The 16,212-nt window shown below is 39.4% G+C and overlaps 1 protein-coding gene across 8 annotated transcripts in view; it reads right to left on the reverse strand.

Annotated features, from left to right (window-relative positions):
* cpeb3 (cytoplasmic polyadenylation element binding protein 3) overlaps positions 1-16,212 on the reverse strand; it is a 120,605-nt gene that overhangs the window by 57,472 nt on the left and 46,921 nt on the right. For 5 of the 8 annotated variants that reach the window (XM_078564947.1, XM_078564944.1, XM_078564941.1 and 2 more), the window contains exon 5: positions 2,177-2,200. The exons of the other annotated variants lie outside the window; for them this stretch is intronic. In XM_078564947.1, coding sequence (XP_078421073.1) covers positions 2,177-2,200 — 24 coding nt within the window. The remainder of the gene's footprint in view (positions 1-2,176; positions 2,201-16,212) is intronic. 8 annotated transcript variants of the gene reach the window in all.

Genomic DNA, 16,212 nt, shown 5'->3' on the forward strand with positions numbered 1-16,212 from the left:
CCACCTTCTTTAGAGAATTTACATGTCACCAAGAGCATTGGTTTGCATGCAACAAGAAATTAGTCACCTTGAAGCAGCTGAGCATTTAAAAGCAAAGAAGCATCTCAGCAAGATGGCTAAGACCAACACTCACGAGTGGCTGTTTTGTGGAGCATTTTCATGAACAAAGTATTCCATTTCATCCAGAGAGGGAAAACTTCATCCTGAAGATTCAAATATACACCGTCCGCCACCCCCCCACCCCCCCAAACGAGTAACTTGTCACACCATACTGACAAGGAGAGGCTACAGTTAGGTGCCTTGCCATCTCAAGTCAAATTAAACTAAGCATGTTACAGACCCATGGGCTATGTTAGGGGTTTTGGTGCCCACTCTAACAAAAGAAAATTACTTGCTTTTAATAAATTCTTTATAGTAAGCGACATCATTAAATATGGTAAAAAAAAATCTTCATAATAGAATGAACTTATTAAACCTGATGTTTTGAAATGTAGGTCAGTATACCATCCTACAAGCAAATGTTAATACATCTCATTTTTAATAGTGCAGTTGACTTGAAGGACACGAACTGAAACCATTAAAATACTGTGATCATTGGATAAAATATACTGTCCTTTCAAAAATGTAGTTTTTACTGTGATAATTAGCAGAGTCCCATCCACAGATTCTTGACACAAGGGAATTTGTCTTATTTATTCTACATTGAAGTCTGGCTCTTAAAAGAGCATTTAAATTCTGCAACTATATTTTTACATTTTTAGTAGATTAAATATAACTTCAATTTAAATGGATGGGACTAAAACTAAAAAAAAATAAAGATTTTCTGATGCATGAAAGTAACTTAAATCACCAGGCTAGCAGTATTAAAAAATGCTGGAGGGTCAACAACTATGTAGCTTGTTCCAAATAAACTATAGGCCACTTAAAAAAAAAAAGACTTGCATTTATATAGCTCTTTCATGCTCGGATATCTCAAAGCGCTTTACAGCTAATGAAGTACTTTTTGAAGTGCAACTATTATTGTAATGTAGGGAACATGGCAGCCAATGCACACACAGCAAACTCCCACAAACAGCAATGTGATAACGACCAGATAATCTACTTGGGTGATCTTGATTGAGGTATAAATCTTGGCCAGGACACTGGGGATAGCTCCTCTACTATTCCTCAAAATAGTGCCACAGGATCTTTTCCATCCACCAGAGCAGGCAGATGGAGGCCAGAGTTCAACATCTTGTCCAAAAGATGGCATTTCAGACAGTGCAGCACTCTCATTGGAGCGTGAGTCTTGATTTTTGGGCTCAAGATGTGGAGTGGGACCTGAACCAGGAACCTTCTGACTCAGAAGCAAGAGTACTACCAACTGAGCCATGGCTGACCCCCTGACATACGACAGTACACATATGTAAATCAGTAATTGTGAGAACAGAGGGAGAACATGTGCCCCTCATGGCTGACCTTTGAAAAGTGGTGGCCATGGCAACTGAAGTGCATCTCCGAGACCATCAGCCCACACGGCTGAATGTGATCCAAAGGAAAAATAACTCAAGGAGAAATACTTAGAAAAATGCATTTTATACCCTCCCATATAACAGTAAATTAAAACATTTTCTTCATGGTCTCCCTTATCCACTCAAAGGCCAGATGGCGAGGCAAATAAAACCTCCGGTAGCCTAGGGTGATTCTACCACAGATTCTTGTTTGTCCTCTGTGGGGAAACACCTGGTTTGCACTCAGAACCTCTCTCTGGGTACCATGAGCGGATCTAAAAATAACAGTGCGTTAAGAAACAAAAACAAATCCATTTACTTCAAATAAATAAAACACCAAGCTCAAAGGAAATCTCAAAAATGTGTTTCTATAGCTGTTGCTTAAGAATTATTATTTCTTCAGCCACAATTAAAAACAGGCCATTTGATGCCATAATTTCACAGATTTAAAAAGAAACAACCACTTTTGTCAAGATTTATAAAGAAGTTTCAAAGCAACAAACTGCAAGCTTCTAATTTAGAACCATTAGATGCTCTCTATTGCATTTGGAATAATCACAAAAAGGGCACCAAAAAAATTGCCAATCAGCCAAAAGATTTATACAAGCATCTGAAAATTGTTAATCACTCCAGTATAGCATTGAAATAGTCGACAAGCAAACACTGAGTATTAAAAATGTATTTACCTCTTCGTCGGCCAAATGTCCTTGCTGCATGTAAACAGAGAAAATAGTGGGTAGGCCTGTAACCGTCTATTAAAAATTGCAATGATAGGCACACATGATTCAGATGACATGGCTCAGTTCATTGTCAAAAAACTTCACCTGTTGTTCCATACTGACTTAAGTTTTAGAAGTGTTCTGTTACCACACACAAAGATTCATTTATAAAATTAGTTTCATCCTCTCCTCCCCACAAATCATTCTTGGAAGCCTTTTGCTTCCACTTCATCCCCCTATCGCGCTTATCGTGAAATGCAGTCAACAAGTTTCTACTGCACTATGCTAGGTAGCACGAGGCTCCCAACAGCAATGTGGATGAATTGGATTTCAACTTTTCCCCTCCGAGTGAATTGCTTAAATTTTCACTCGCGCTTCTCCCAGGTTGCTCAAAGGAGCTAAATTCTAACAGAATAGCATTTCCTTGACTTGTGTGCCATCAACAATCGAACTGAAGAACTAAATTTTAAAACAGCTGGTTTTATTTGGAAAAAGAACAGTTTGCCTTGCTTCTGCTGCTGTATGAAAAGATACAGAAGGAAAGTCAACATCGATCAAAACGGCTTTCTAACATCGTTTATAAAAGCAATTTGTGCTTCTTCGGAAGGACCCAACTGCCACAGAACTGAGAGTCTGTCATTTAAAAAAAAATACAACTAGTTTCATCATCAAAAGTATACCACAGATAAGGCTTTTCCAAAAACAAGCATATTGAAGGTTAACCATTATGTTACTAATAATGCAATCACATTTGGCAAAAGCTTAGATTCTACCATGATTGCTTGCTTGCAGATTGGCAAGGCAGGTAACTTTAGAGAATGAGCGATTGCAGTTATTTTCTGTGAAATGAACCACATTACTGTCAACGGAAACTGCAGGAAGAAACGCATTCCAGCTAATTTGTAATTTGAAAACACACACACACACGTTAAATATTAACAGAGACGAACACAGCACTCCAGCTCAATATGAGTAGCTGCTTATCTTGGGAAAAAAAAACTTTGGAGGTAGTTTTCATTTTGTGAATACTGTTGTCAAACCATTAATGCAATCTAGAAAACGTTCTATACGCTGGAAGGGTTTCAACTGCTAGAAAAGATGTTAACTTATATAGAAAGAGCTGTAATCCTGCATAATTTATCAGGCAAACAGATGAGCAATTTACGAAATAAGCACCTTGCAACACATCACTTGTATTCAAGTGTAATCCATCACAATAATACTAATTAGTTAATAAATCAAACATAAGTCATGGGTAAAGAAATAGTAAACTAATAAACTTTTTGATTATTTCAATCACCAAATTTGCAGTACATTCATAAGTAAACTTACACATTATGAAATATTTGAAATGTAATTATAGACTTAAAATTCTAAAAGAAATAGCTCAAATAGCAGTACTGTATGGAAAGAGTAATACCCTGAAACAGATTTTCCCTTGGTGGTTTCTGTATTACGCCAAGTGCTGCTAAATTAAATCTCTCACTCATTAGGTTGGATTTCATCAAGCTATGAACATAGTCTTGATTTATTTCCCATACTTAAAATGAAAACAAAATTGCCTCACCAAGAAATTGTTTTATCAGTTTGAACAGCTGCTATAATAAATGAATACAGGTGCATTAGAGCAACTGGAGACCAATTATTATGAAGAAAACTGAAGGAGTATTTTTCTAGTTGGAATGCAAAGATGATCAGTCGACATGAAAGCCAAGCAGAGGATTGCAACTCAAATACAGTATGGATTTCTGTCCAGTGCTGTAAGAGGATCAATTTTTTTCTATGTAGAATAAGTCAATTAATATATGTGTAATTGGTACAGGTCACAAATACAGTTGGGAAAGGGGTGGGTGGGTGGAAGCATATCTTAGGTTTATTTGCAAAGACTGAATACATACTGCAATTATGTGATAAATTTCAGATTAAAAAAATGAACAGAAGACACTTTGATGCTGCCGCATTTCCTACTTTACAACAGTGACTACACTTCAAAAGTACTTAACTGGCTGTAAAGCACTTCGATATATCTAGTGGTCATGAAAAGTGCTACCACAATGCAAGTTTTCTTCTCAATAGCTGCTAACAGAGACCCTTAAATGTAGTCTGCACGATTATTCTGATCCATTCCCACTGAAGCAGTGCGAGAAAAGTTCAGTTTACCTTGACCTAATGAAGGTTTCTTTCTTGTCACTTGATTCATTGAATAATGATGGGATGGATCATGGTGTTTTGCTTAATGATTTGGTCTCTGGATGTAGGAACTGTGGAGGGGTGAATTGAAATTATGTGAAATAATCAGATTTCGTATATATCTAGTATTAATTGAACCTTTGGGCTGGTACTTGGGGAAATCAGCCACATAATGAAAAATAGGAATTTTAGCTGTAGATCATTATTTTTGCAGTAAATTGGACTAACTTGCTTCCATTGATTATGTGGTGCTAAGAGCACACTTATTGCTTATTTTTATTTCACTAACATCACCTTGTATTCTACCGTACTTTTTTTGGATTTTGTTTTACAAGGTGATGAAATGACCATCAAAATATCACCTTCGTGCCTCGATTTTTCCTGGACTTGCACGTGGTTTAAAAAGAAGCCTGTTTTTGCTTGCGAGTTTTCATTTTTCTGCTTACTAAAGCGAATGAGCAAGGGACCATGGAGCCGTGAATGCAGATCGAAAATATTTACCCCATTCCCCCCCCCACTAAAAGGAATTCATTCAATTTTTTTCTAAAAGCTCGTGTTTTCCAAAAACATATCAATATTAAAATTCAGACACGGAAAAACAGTGCAAGCTCTTATGCAAATATGGCCACAAGTTGTTCAAGGTTTTCCATCCATTATGTTAATGAAGTTGTGCCGAACTCTCAACAAGAGCTCTGTCCCATTATGCTCTTAACATCTGGGCATTGAAGAAACCTGTTTTTTTTTGAGAAGCATCAAAGTGTCTTCTGTTCATTTTTGCAGACAGGAAACTCCAAACAGCAATGTGAAAATGATCAGGTCATCTTGTTATGAATGAGAGATTTTATAAGATGATTACATTTTGAGGCTGTCTCTTTATTGCAAAGTAAAATGGAAGAATGAAGAGGGTCATGTGATCTGCTTCAAATTCTGCCTGACAAGAAGCCTGAGAGGCTTGGTTACCATGGGGACAGGAGTGCCCAGGTTGAGGCTTACTGGGAACAAGGTGCTGTATTTCACACCTGGAAACAAAAACGAAGGCAGCTGGGATAACTATGGACAGACTTTGGGCAGCAGAGAGAGAGGGCTCACAGAAACAAAAGACTGCAAAGCAGAAAGAGAGAAGGCTGCATGTACTTGGTAGGAGGGAGGACAGGACGGTCTCTGGTCGAAAAAATGCATCCCGTGGCAATCTAACTACTCTGAAAGATCTACTTTGCCCAAGCCGGGAGAAGATATCGCTGGAGTGGGCCTTACCGCTGGTAGTCATCTTGGAAATTCTCCGTAAACTGAGGGAAGCGCCTTTTGATAGCCACTTATGTTACGACTCACTGAATCAGGGAGATGTGTACCCATTGGAAGCTGTGGATGACTTCCTAGAAAGACTGTAACCCTGTGGAGATTGTATTATAATGTATATGTATGTGACTTGGGGTTATTGGTTGTATTAAAGCATTTAACAAGGGTCATTTTTTCACTGCAGTTTACAGTATTAGTTGTCTACTAAATAATGTTTAGTCAATGTTGCTTTTAATTTGTTTGGTACAGTAAAAGTCTTAAAATTTGCAATCCTGTGTGATTCCTTTAAGTTGATCACTTGGAATTCAAATATCTTCTTAAACATTAGCAGTTTCTAAAGGGATCTGTTTTATGTGATGTTGATTGAGGGATAGATATTGGCCAGGACACCAGGGATAACTCCCCTGCTCTTCTTCGAAATAATGCCAGGAGACCTTTAACATCCACCCGAGCAAGCGGATGGGGCATTGGTTTAATGTCTCACCTAAAAGACAGCACATCGAACAGTTCAGCGCGACCTCAGCCTTGATCTTTGCGCCCAAACCCTGGAGCGGGATTTGAACCTAGAGCCTGCGATTCAAAGGCAAGCGAGGACGACCAATTGCCTATGGCTGACACCTGCTATTGCTATCCAAAATACTGCAGAGAAAAATATATTGGTGATATTTTAACTCCCCTACAGCAGGCTTCCAATAAATGGATTTTGCCTACACAAATCTCGTCTGGATTGGTCACAATCCAGAAAAAAAGACCCCAACTTTCTTCACATTCAGGACTATGATATAATTTTGTATCTGAGCAAACTTGTCGATGATCGGATGCTGCCTCCGGAATGGGTATTTACATAAAATAGACAATAATGTGCTGCATTGATATAATATCTTTTAACACAGAAAAAAATCTTCCCAAACTGCTTCAGAGAAGAAAAAGACACTAATCCTTTTGGGGTAGATGTGGAAAGATGACAAAATTCTGATTGAAGGAGATTCTTTAAAAAGGATGGAGGTAAAGAGGAAAAGGGGGCCGGGAAAAGACTTTCCAGTGTAGAGTTACGGTGGATGAAAGCTTTGCCACCAAAGGTAGAACAGGAGGAGAGATGATGCCCAAGGAGTCAGATTTAATGGCCAGCAAATGCAAGGAGGGCACAAGGCTACTCTAGGTTGCAAAAGCAAGGCACGGGGATACTGAAGAGATTTGTAGTTGAGAGCAAGGACTTCATAATTACATCCATTGGGATGTGGGAAATCAAGGTATGTGAACTAACACAGGGGTGATGGACTAGGCACCAGTTTGGATGATTTGCAGTTGGAGTTGAAGGAGATTTAGTCAGACACTAGAAAAGAAAGTGTCAAGACAAGAAGGCAGATGAGGATTTCAACAGACGGATAGGAAAAGGGAAGCAGGAAATGTCACGCAAATGGAAGTAAACTGTATTGGTGGTGGATAGGATATTATAATTGACATTCAGCTGAAATTTTATGGATTTTGGGTCAACTTGAGTAAGCAGCTAGGGAAAGGAATAGACCAGAAGCCCACAACTTGCATTTCTTTAAGGAGCATGTACAGCTCCCAACCTAGATTGATTGAAAGCATTTTTCAACCTGTCCAGCTATTGAACAACTGTTCAAAGAAATCCAACAGCAGAAATCGTTTTAATGCAAGTCATTTTTTCCATTTTCTTTTTTTTGCTTCCATCTTATTTATTCCAATGTAAATATGTCCATCTCCCATCTCTGCCTTGTTTTCCATTATTCCATTATTATTGGTGATGTGGGAGTTGGAGGATATGCCATTTCCTGAACTGTGTTGGCTTCATGTGACAGGTAGGAGTGGACCATGGAAAGAAAGTGAAGGAAGAGGCACATAGCATGATTGGCTGTGTTGAATACAGCAGAAACGTAAAATAGTAGTGGATCATCCACTCGGCACTTCTGGTTGAAGATTACTGCAAATGCTTCAGCCTTACCTTTTGCACTGATGTGCTGGGCTCCCACATCATTGAGGATGAGGATATTTGTGGAGCCTCCTCCTTTAGTGAGAGTTGTTTAATTGTCCACCACCATTCGTGACTGGATGTGGCAGAACTCCAGAGCTTAGATCTGATCCGTTGCTTGTGGAATTGCTTAGCTTTGTCTATTGCTTGTTGCTTATGCTGTTTGGCAAGAAAGTAGTCCTGAGTTTCAGCTTCAGCAGGTTGATACCTCATTTTTAGGAATGCCTGGTGCTGTTCCTGGCATGCCCTCCTGCACCCTTCATCGAACCAGGGTTCATCCTCCGGCTGGGTGGTAATGGTAGAGGGGTATATGCCGGGCTATGATTACAAATTGCGGCCAAGTACAATTCTGCTGCTGCTGATGGCGGCCCACAGCACCTCATGGCTGCCCAGTTGCTAGGTCTGTTTGAAATCTATCCCATTTAGTACAGTGGTAGTGCTGCACAACACGGCGGAGGGTATCCTCAATGTGAAGATGGGACTTCGTCTCCACAAGGATTTTGTGACTCCTACCAATACTGTCATGGACAGATGCATCTACGACAGGTAGGCCAGTGAGGATGAGGTCAAGTATGTTTTTCCCCCTTGTTGGTTCCCTCACCACCTGTTGCGGACCCAGTCTAGCAGCTATGTTCTTTAGGACTCATTCAGCTCGGTCTGTAGTGGTGCTACCGAGCCATTCTTGGTGATGGACATTGAAGTCCCTCATCCAGAGTATGCTCTGTGCCCTTGCCACACTCAGTACTTCCTCCAAGTGGTGTTCAACACGGAGGAGGACTGATTCATCAGCTGAGGTACGTGACAATCAGGAGGTTTCCTTGCCCGTGTTTGATCTGGTGCCATGAGACTTCATGGGGTCTGGAATCGATGTTGAGTAATTGCAGTACTGAGTCAACATTGAGGACTCGCAAGGCGACTCCCTCCCAACTGTATATTATTGTGCCGCTACCCCTGCTGGGGGGGACAGGGATGGTGATGTGGTGTCTAGGACAAAATCTGTAAGGTATGATTCTGAGTGCGCGATATGTGAGGCTGTTGCTTGACTAGTCTGCGAGACATCTCTCCCAATTTTGGCACTAGCCCCCAGATGTTAATAAGTAGGACTTCGCAGGGTCAAAAGGGCTGAGCTTGCTGTTGTTTCCAGTGCCGAGGTTAATACCGGGTGGTCTGTCCGGTTTCATTACTTATCAGTTTGATACAACTCGGTTGCTAGATAGGCCATTTCCGAGGAAGTTTAAAGAGTCTTGAATCACATGTAAGCCAGATATCCTTCCCTAAAGGGCATCAATGAACCAAGTGGGTTGTTATGACAATCGACTATGGTTTCATGGTCATTATTAGTTTCAATTACATACTTTTCATTGAATTCAAATTCCACCATCTGCCATGGTGGGATTCAAACCCGGGTTCCTGGGTCATTACCCTTGGTCTCTGGATTACTAGTCCACTGACAATGCCACAACGCTACCCCCTCCCGATATTCCATACCACTGACGTCAACTAACTGGCCTACAGTTGCCTATTTCTCTTTCCCTCTTTTCTTGAGTAACAGGGGTTATGTTTGCTACCTTCCAATCCACAAGGAATTCCGGAAGTTTAGAACCAATGCATTCATTATTCTCTACTTTTAAAACCCGAGGATGTAAGCCATCAGGGATTCTTCAGCTTTTAGTCCCATGAATTTTGCCTACAGAATTTCTTTACTAATAATTTCTTGAAGTTCCTAATTCTTAACAGTCCTTGGGTCACCACAGTTTTCAGGTCCTCAGGCTTACTCCTCTTTATGACAACATTATAAGCCTTTGACCTTCACATAATACCTGTCTTCTTCTCGTCAACCATGTTGGATCAATTGTCCTGTGGTGCTCTTATTCCTTAGGGGAATATATATTCATGGCAAATTATACCTTCAATTATTTGCCATTGTTTACTACCATCTTTTAATCTAGTTTCCCAATCTATTTTAGCCAACTTGTCCCTCATACCTATTTAGTTTGTTTTTTTCCAGATTTCAAACCATAGTTCTCTACTAAGCATAAGTCACACTCAAGTTCAATATGAAGATATATTGTTACGATCTCAGTAGAGACCAGCACTTTAAGAAATCCAAACTCTCAGTTATTAACTGAAGGAATTACCCCACAAGATTTCACGCTTTAATAAAACCTTTATAATGCAAGAGAAACAAAACAAGCACGACCAACTGTATATTTCATAAACACATTCTTTAAACCCAAAATTCCAACAGGACACTCCCTGTTCTACTTCTATTTCCACCCAAGAGTTCCCTGATACCTTACAGAATCTTGATGGTTTCTTCACTTCTCCTGGGACCAAACCACAGGCTTCAGGGATTTGCTTATTCCTCCTCAGTGTTCCCACTATTCTCCAAGGTCTGAGATTCCTTGGAGTTCTTCCACTAGCATCCAGTTAGGCAACCCTCCATCACTCCTTAAGCACCTCACAATTGTGGACACCCCAGCTGAAGGATGGGCCTCAATGCTTTCTTGTTCAGTGACTTGAAAATCAGAAAAAAAACGCTTGGTTTCGGATAGCCATCTGCTACTGGTCTACAGCCCTGGTAGATTTTCTTTCTGTACTTAACTCAAAGCTGCTTCCAGGCTCCAACTGACCACCTCTGAGAAATTGCATACAGGTAAACACAAAGCAAAAAAAACCCTTCCTGCAATCTATCCCTACTGCAACATGGCACACCTGGGATGTCCCAAATAGAGTCAAACTAATTATCTCCAATTCCCTTCCCAAACCTGTCCTTAGATCTGAAAAGTATATGGATACTTTTAAGACCTTACATTTGTTTTAACCTGTTGCTTCCAAACCTTTTTTTGGTCTGAGAAAATTACATAAATACTTTATATCTCTAATGGGACAATTGTGATCCTACCAGACTCACTGGGTCCATCATGAAGCCCAGATAGGGGGCATCCATTGTTTAGCATTTTCGTACTTCCAACTCTGACCTTATCAACTAAATATGGGACTTTGAATTGCAAATACTTCAGCTTTGTTTACCAGCTTCTCACCTGGAGTTTTCATTTATCTTGTATTGAAAAACTTCAATCCCCACACCTGAAGTTTATTCCAAAGACATATGAATCATGAAATTACCTATGTGTAAAACTATTGTTTTAACAGTATTTCCAAAGGCTCCTTTCCTGCAAAGTTATCAATTAACCTATCTTATTGCACAATACTAGATACAAATAGCCTGATTCCATGACACGCTGTACGAGAAAACTATCTTGAATGTACATCATGAACCCATCCACCGCGTTACTACTGCAAAGTTATTTTGCTCATGAAGATTAAAGTCTCCCATGATTACTGTATTACCCTCATATATGCACATTAAATTTTCACATTTATACTATCTGATACTGACTCCCACCAATGTTTTCTGCCCCTTGTTAATTATTAGTTCCATCCAAACTGTTTCTGCATTTTGATTTTCTGAGCCAAGATCCTCTCTCTCTCTCTCTATACTGTCTTTATCCTATCCTTTATTATCAGGGCTAACACACCACTACATGCCACCTTCTTCTTCTAAAAGTCAAGTATCCTGGAATATTTAGTTCCCAATTTTGGTCACCCTGCAGTCTTGTCTACATAGTCACTATTAGATCAAATCTGTTTATTTCTCTTGTTATTAATTCATCTATTTTGTGAATGCTTCATGCATTCAAATATAGTGCCTTCAGCTTCAACTTTTTTCTAATTTTCCCTGATGTACTCTTAGTCATTAAAGTCCTATTACCTCTGTTAATCACTTTCACTTCCTGGCCCACTCTGCTTACATTTAACTAAATTGCGACTCTGCTCAATTGCCTTAAAATTTCACCAACTGCTTTTGGATTTATCCTTTCCCGATTCTTCCCAGACCCCCTTCATTTATTTTTAAAGTCTATATACCAGCCTGGTTATTTGATTCACCAAGCAATTGGCCCTAACATGATTTATGTGGAGCCATATCAATAGAATAGCTCCCTTTTTCCTTCCAGAGTGCTGGTGCCAATGCTGCATGAATTTCAAACCCTGCCTCCCACATCATTCTTTCAGCCATGCATTTAGCCGTCTCATCTATGTGTCGCAATGCCAATTTGCATCTGGCTCAGCTAACAATCCAGAGATTATTACACAAGATTCTGCATTTAAATTTGGACCCAAGCTTCTCAAACTCTCTCAACAGAATCTCATTCCCAGTTCTACCTATGGTCGTTGGTTTCTAGGTGAACTTCCACAATCCACTGTTCCCCCTTCCACTCCAAGGTCCTCACGAGCCAGAAAAAGAGTCCCGACCCTCAGCATTAAGGGATGCAACACAACCTCAGAATGCCCAATCATGGCTGTATAGAACAGTATCTATTCCCCTGCCTATACTGTCCCTACTATTACATTCCTTTTCGCTTCCCCCATTTAAATGGCGCCGTGCAGCACAGTGCCACAATCCGTTTGCTCATTCATTCTGCAGATTTTGTTTTCACTCACACGGGTAGCAAGAACCTGTTGGATAATGGCAAAGTCAGGGGTTTCTTTAGCACTGCACCTGGGGTCCCATTTCCTGCCTGGCTCACAGTCACACCTTCCTGTCCCTGACCAGACCTGTACCACTCTCTAACCTAAGTAGATCAACAGCCCCTCCAAATATTTTTCATTGTGCATGACCCATTAGTTTCAGTGTGCAGTACCTTTAAATTATTTTTGAGTGATGCCTTCAAGGGTATAGCTTGTAAGCAGCCCAAGCAATACCTTCTGGGTTAGTTACAAGGAACATGGGGTGTGGCTGCCTCCTGTATCAAAGTGCCCAGGTAATTTCTGCTCTCCCCTCTCCCCCCACCCCGATGCCCTGCAATGTCTGCATCTTGGATTCTAGTTCAACAATTCAGAGTTGAAGCTTCTCAACATGCAGATACTTGCAACACCATCACAAACTCCCACACGCTCCAGTTGCATAACATCACTTCACTGCAATCCCCATCTAACATTTTGTTTCATTTATTTAATTAACTGAAGTTTGACTACTTCATCAACTTAGCTTATATATTAAAGCTAATTACTTGATCAAGTTAAATGTATTATATTTAATATTTACCTGTAACTTAGCACCATTACCACTCTTTGTGCCATGACGACACTTCTGTTTTGTCCTCCTTTGCCTCACCCTTTTCAGAGAGATCGCAAGTTCTTCTCATCTAATGAGATCTGGCAGTTACAGGGAAATTTGACCATGGGAATCCAAGTGCAGTAATGACCACAAAGGGGGAAGTTACTGTGAACCAGCTGCATTCAGGTCCATATTCCTTAGAATTAAGCAAGTAAACATGGGGCCTTTGCAATTGTGAATGACTTGATAGGGACAAAAGCAGAGGGAGCAGTAAGAGTGCTGTTCAGCAAGTAAGCAAAGATAATAGTGTCTTAATGAACGGAGAACGAGAGAAGGCAGAAGCCAGAGCAATGTACAGAGCTGAAACACAACTGTGGTCCATCTGGTCAATCCAAGTGTCTACAAAATATCATATTCCAATGAAACTTCTCAAACCACTATCACATTTTACCAAATATTTGAACTTGTTGATAAGGAATAAAGGCTTGCATTTATAAAGCTTCTTTTATAATCACATGACGGTCCCAAAGCACTTTGCAGCCAATGAAGCACTTATGAATTGGAGTCACTGCTGTAATGAATGAAACACAGCAACTCAATTCGCACACAAGTTCCCTCAAACAGCAATGCGATAATGAGCAGTGTTTTTGTTGTTCGAGGGATGAATATTGGTCGGACTCTGGGGGGGGGGGGGGGAGTCCCTTGCTCTTCAAAATAGTGCCGGGTGGGGGGGGAGTCCCTTGCTCTTCAAAATAGTGCCATGGAATCTTTTAATGTCCACCTAAGGGGGCAGATGAGAACTCTGTTTAATATCTCATCTGAAAGACCGTATGATGGAGATATTAATTTAATATTTTAAATTGATTTTTAACCAACGATGGTGGAAGTGAAAACATAGGTCTACTAGATAAGAATATGGAATAATTGATGGAGACTATTGCAGAGAAGGTGTTGGTTTTGAAGAACTCGCAGCAGATAGGTCACTGGGTCTTGATGGCATGCGCCCTAGTTTAATGAAAGATGTAAAGATGAGATAGGAGGAGGTCACAATTTTTCAATCCTTAGACATGAAAATAATGCACCTTTATTCAACAGGGGAGAAAAAGGTTATATAAGTCCGGTAACTACAGACCAGTTAGGGTAACATTAATTGCAGACAAACTCAAGAGCATAAAATTCAAGTTAAAATCAGTAAGCATTTAGAAACGAGCATGGAATAAAGGTACGTCATGCGCAACACATTTCAAGATATTTTGAATAAAAAGGATAGGCAAAAGGGAATACAAAATGTGAAGCTGCTTCATAAGAGTCTCCCTAGAAAAAAATGGGTATATCGTAATACAGGAAATGTTGCAGCTGAATAAAAATTGGTTGACAGATGCGGAACAAAGTTGGGTAAATGGGTTTTGTTTGAACTGGGGTCAGTACTGGGCCCACTTTTGCACTGCCTTTAAATTATTCACAGAACTTGTGTAAATTTAACATTGCTACTTGATCCTGGTATTTAATGCCCCTAGTTATAAAAACCATACAAGCTACTTAGAATAACTTTAGCTACCTGCACTTGTACTCAGGGATTATATATTTAAATCACTAGGTTCATGCACAGACCCTTCCACATTTCTGCATTGAGCATACATTTTTATTCCACTTTTTTTCTCCCAAGATGCATTCCTTCATGCTCCTCCGCATTAAATTGCATCCGTCACCCATCTGTGCATTCTGTGAACCAAACCTGCCTCAGTTACTCAAATCTCCTATTGTTGTGTTTTGATACTCTTCCCACTAAAGCCCACACACTTCTCTTCAAAAGGGATCCCAAATATCAAGCACCAGAAAGATCTTAAAGGAAAAAAAAAATCAGTATCCTATTTATCTTAAAACCGGGACTAGTTGGGCTGAATGACCAGTTACTGTGCTGTACATTCTATGCAAACTGGTAAAGCTTTACCTGTAGCATATTAATAAATTGAGGCTGAGTAAATAGTTTGTATATAGTGCCCGTAATCTGCGCTTAAGGAGGTCTTTGCATAAAATGTTATTGTATAAACAAATTAGTACACCTAAGTGTGCAAGTTCTTGGGCATGTCTAATCTAATGATGCAAATGTATAATCATTGATGCCTATCATTTAATCATTTCCATCCTTCACTCCTCAGGCTTATTGTGATACAAGTCCATTTGCTACTTATGCAAAGTAAAGCATTTATTCCCACAAAATGGAGGACTCAGGAAGAAACTGGACATTGCATACGCTAGTACATTTCAGTGGAAATGCATGCAAACTTTTCACTGGCGTAGCATAAAGATAACTTACGACAACAAATTAACACTTGATTTTTTTTCTGGCAGCACCAATGTCACTTAGTCCAAGAATCAAATTATGGGTCACTTCTGTTCGGCTTGGCAGCATCACACTATGATGGGGTGCACAGCACCAAGGTTTTTTTAATTTCTATTGTAGACAGCACCTTTCATGAACTAAATGATGGCCAGGAGTTTACTCAAGTTCATTACCGTTTGCATTTATTTACATTCTACTGAAAATTATTCTTCACCTTTAATTTTCTAGATAAAATTTAACAATAATAATTTTTGCACCATTGTTATACAGACACATTAAATATGTGCATTTTTAAACCTTCCTAATTGCCAATTGTTTTAAAAAGTCATTTGAAAATGTAAGGAAATTGAAGGATATCATCAACAGTTTATAAGCAGGCCTGGCAAACAATAACACATTAATGAGAAGTTGCTGAATTATTCATCACTCATTCTTTCTTCATTACTTATGATTCAAGGATCACATACATTCAATTCCCTGCTTTATCCACTGGAGCAATTTTTTTTGTCTGAAATAGCTCCCTTTAGGTTTAATTTCCAAGGTTTTCAGTTCACTGGATATGAGCTAATAGTTTGTTTTAGATTTCAGTATTACTGTACCCTCCAAAATGGCAAGTCCGTTCAAAAACCTCAACATAGGTGAAAGATGATTAGTGACTACCAAATTAAGAAAGCAGGGACATGGTTGCAGCTCACCACTGCATCAAATGAAATAAGTGACACTATGCATAGTGTGTGATGCAATTGTTATTAATGATAACAAAACAAAAAACAATTCAAGGACTGCCTTATTAATGCAACAACAGAAATAATAGAAACAGGAATGAGCCATTCAGCCCTTCAAGTCTGCTTCACCATTCAAGAAGAACATGGCTGATATTTTACCCCAAGTCCACATTCCTACACTATGGCTAAGTTGTATTCTATCCCCAAGGTTTAAAATAGAACATAAATTGGTGGCAAAATTAATGAAATATATAAAAAGTAAGTAAGTGATTAATATAATTAAGTAATTATTTAAAACACATTAAGGATGGCAAGGACACGTGATGTGTCAAG

This window comes from Cetorhinus maximus, chromosome 20, assembly GCF_964194155.1.
Source record: "Cetorhinus maximus chromosome 20, sCetMax3.hap1.1, whole genome shotgun sequence".
Taxonomy (NCBI): Eukaryota; Metazoa; Chordata; class Chondrichthyes; order Lamniformes; family Cetorhinidae; genus Cetorhinus; species Cetorhinus maximus.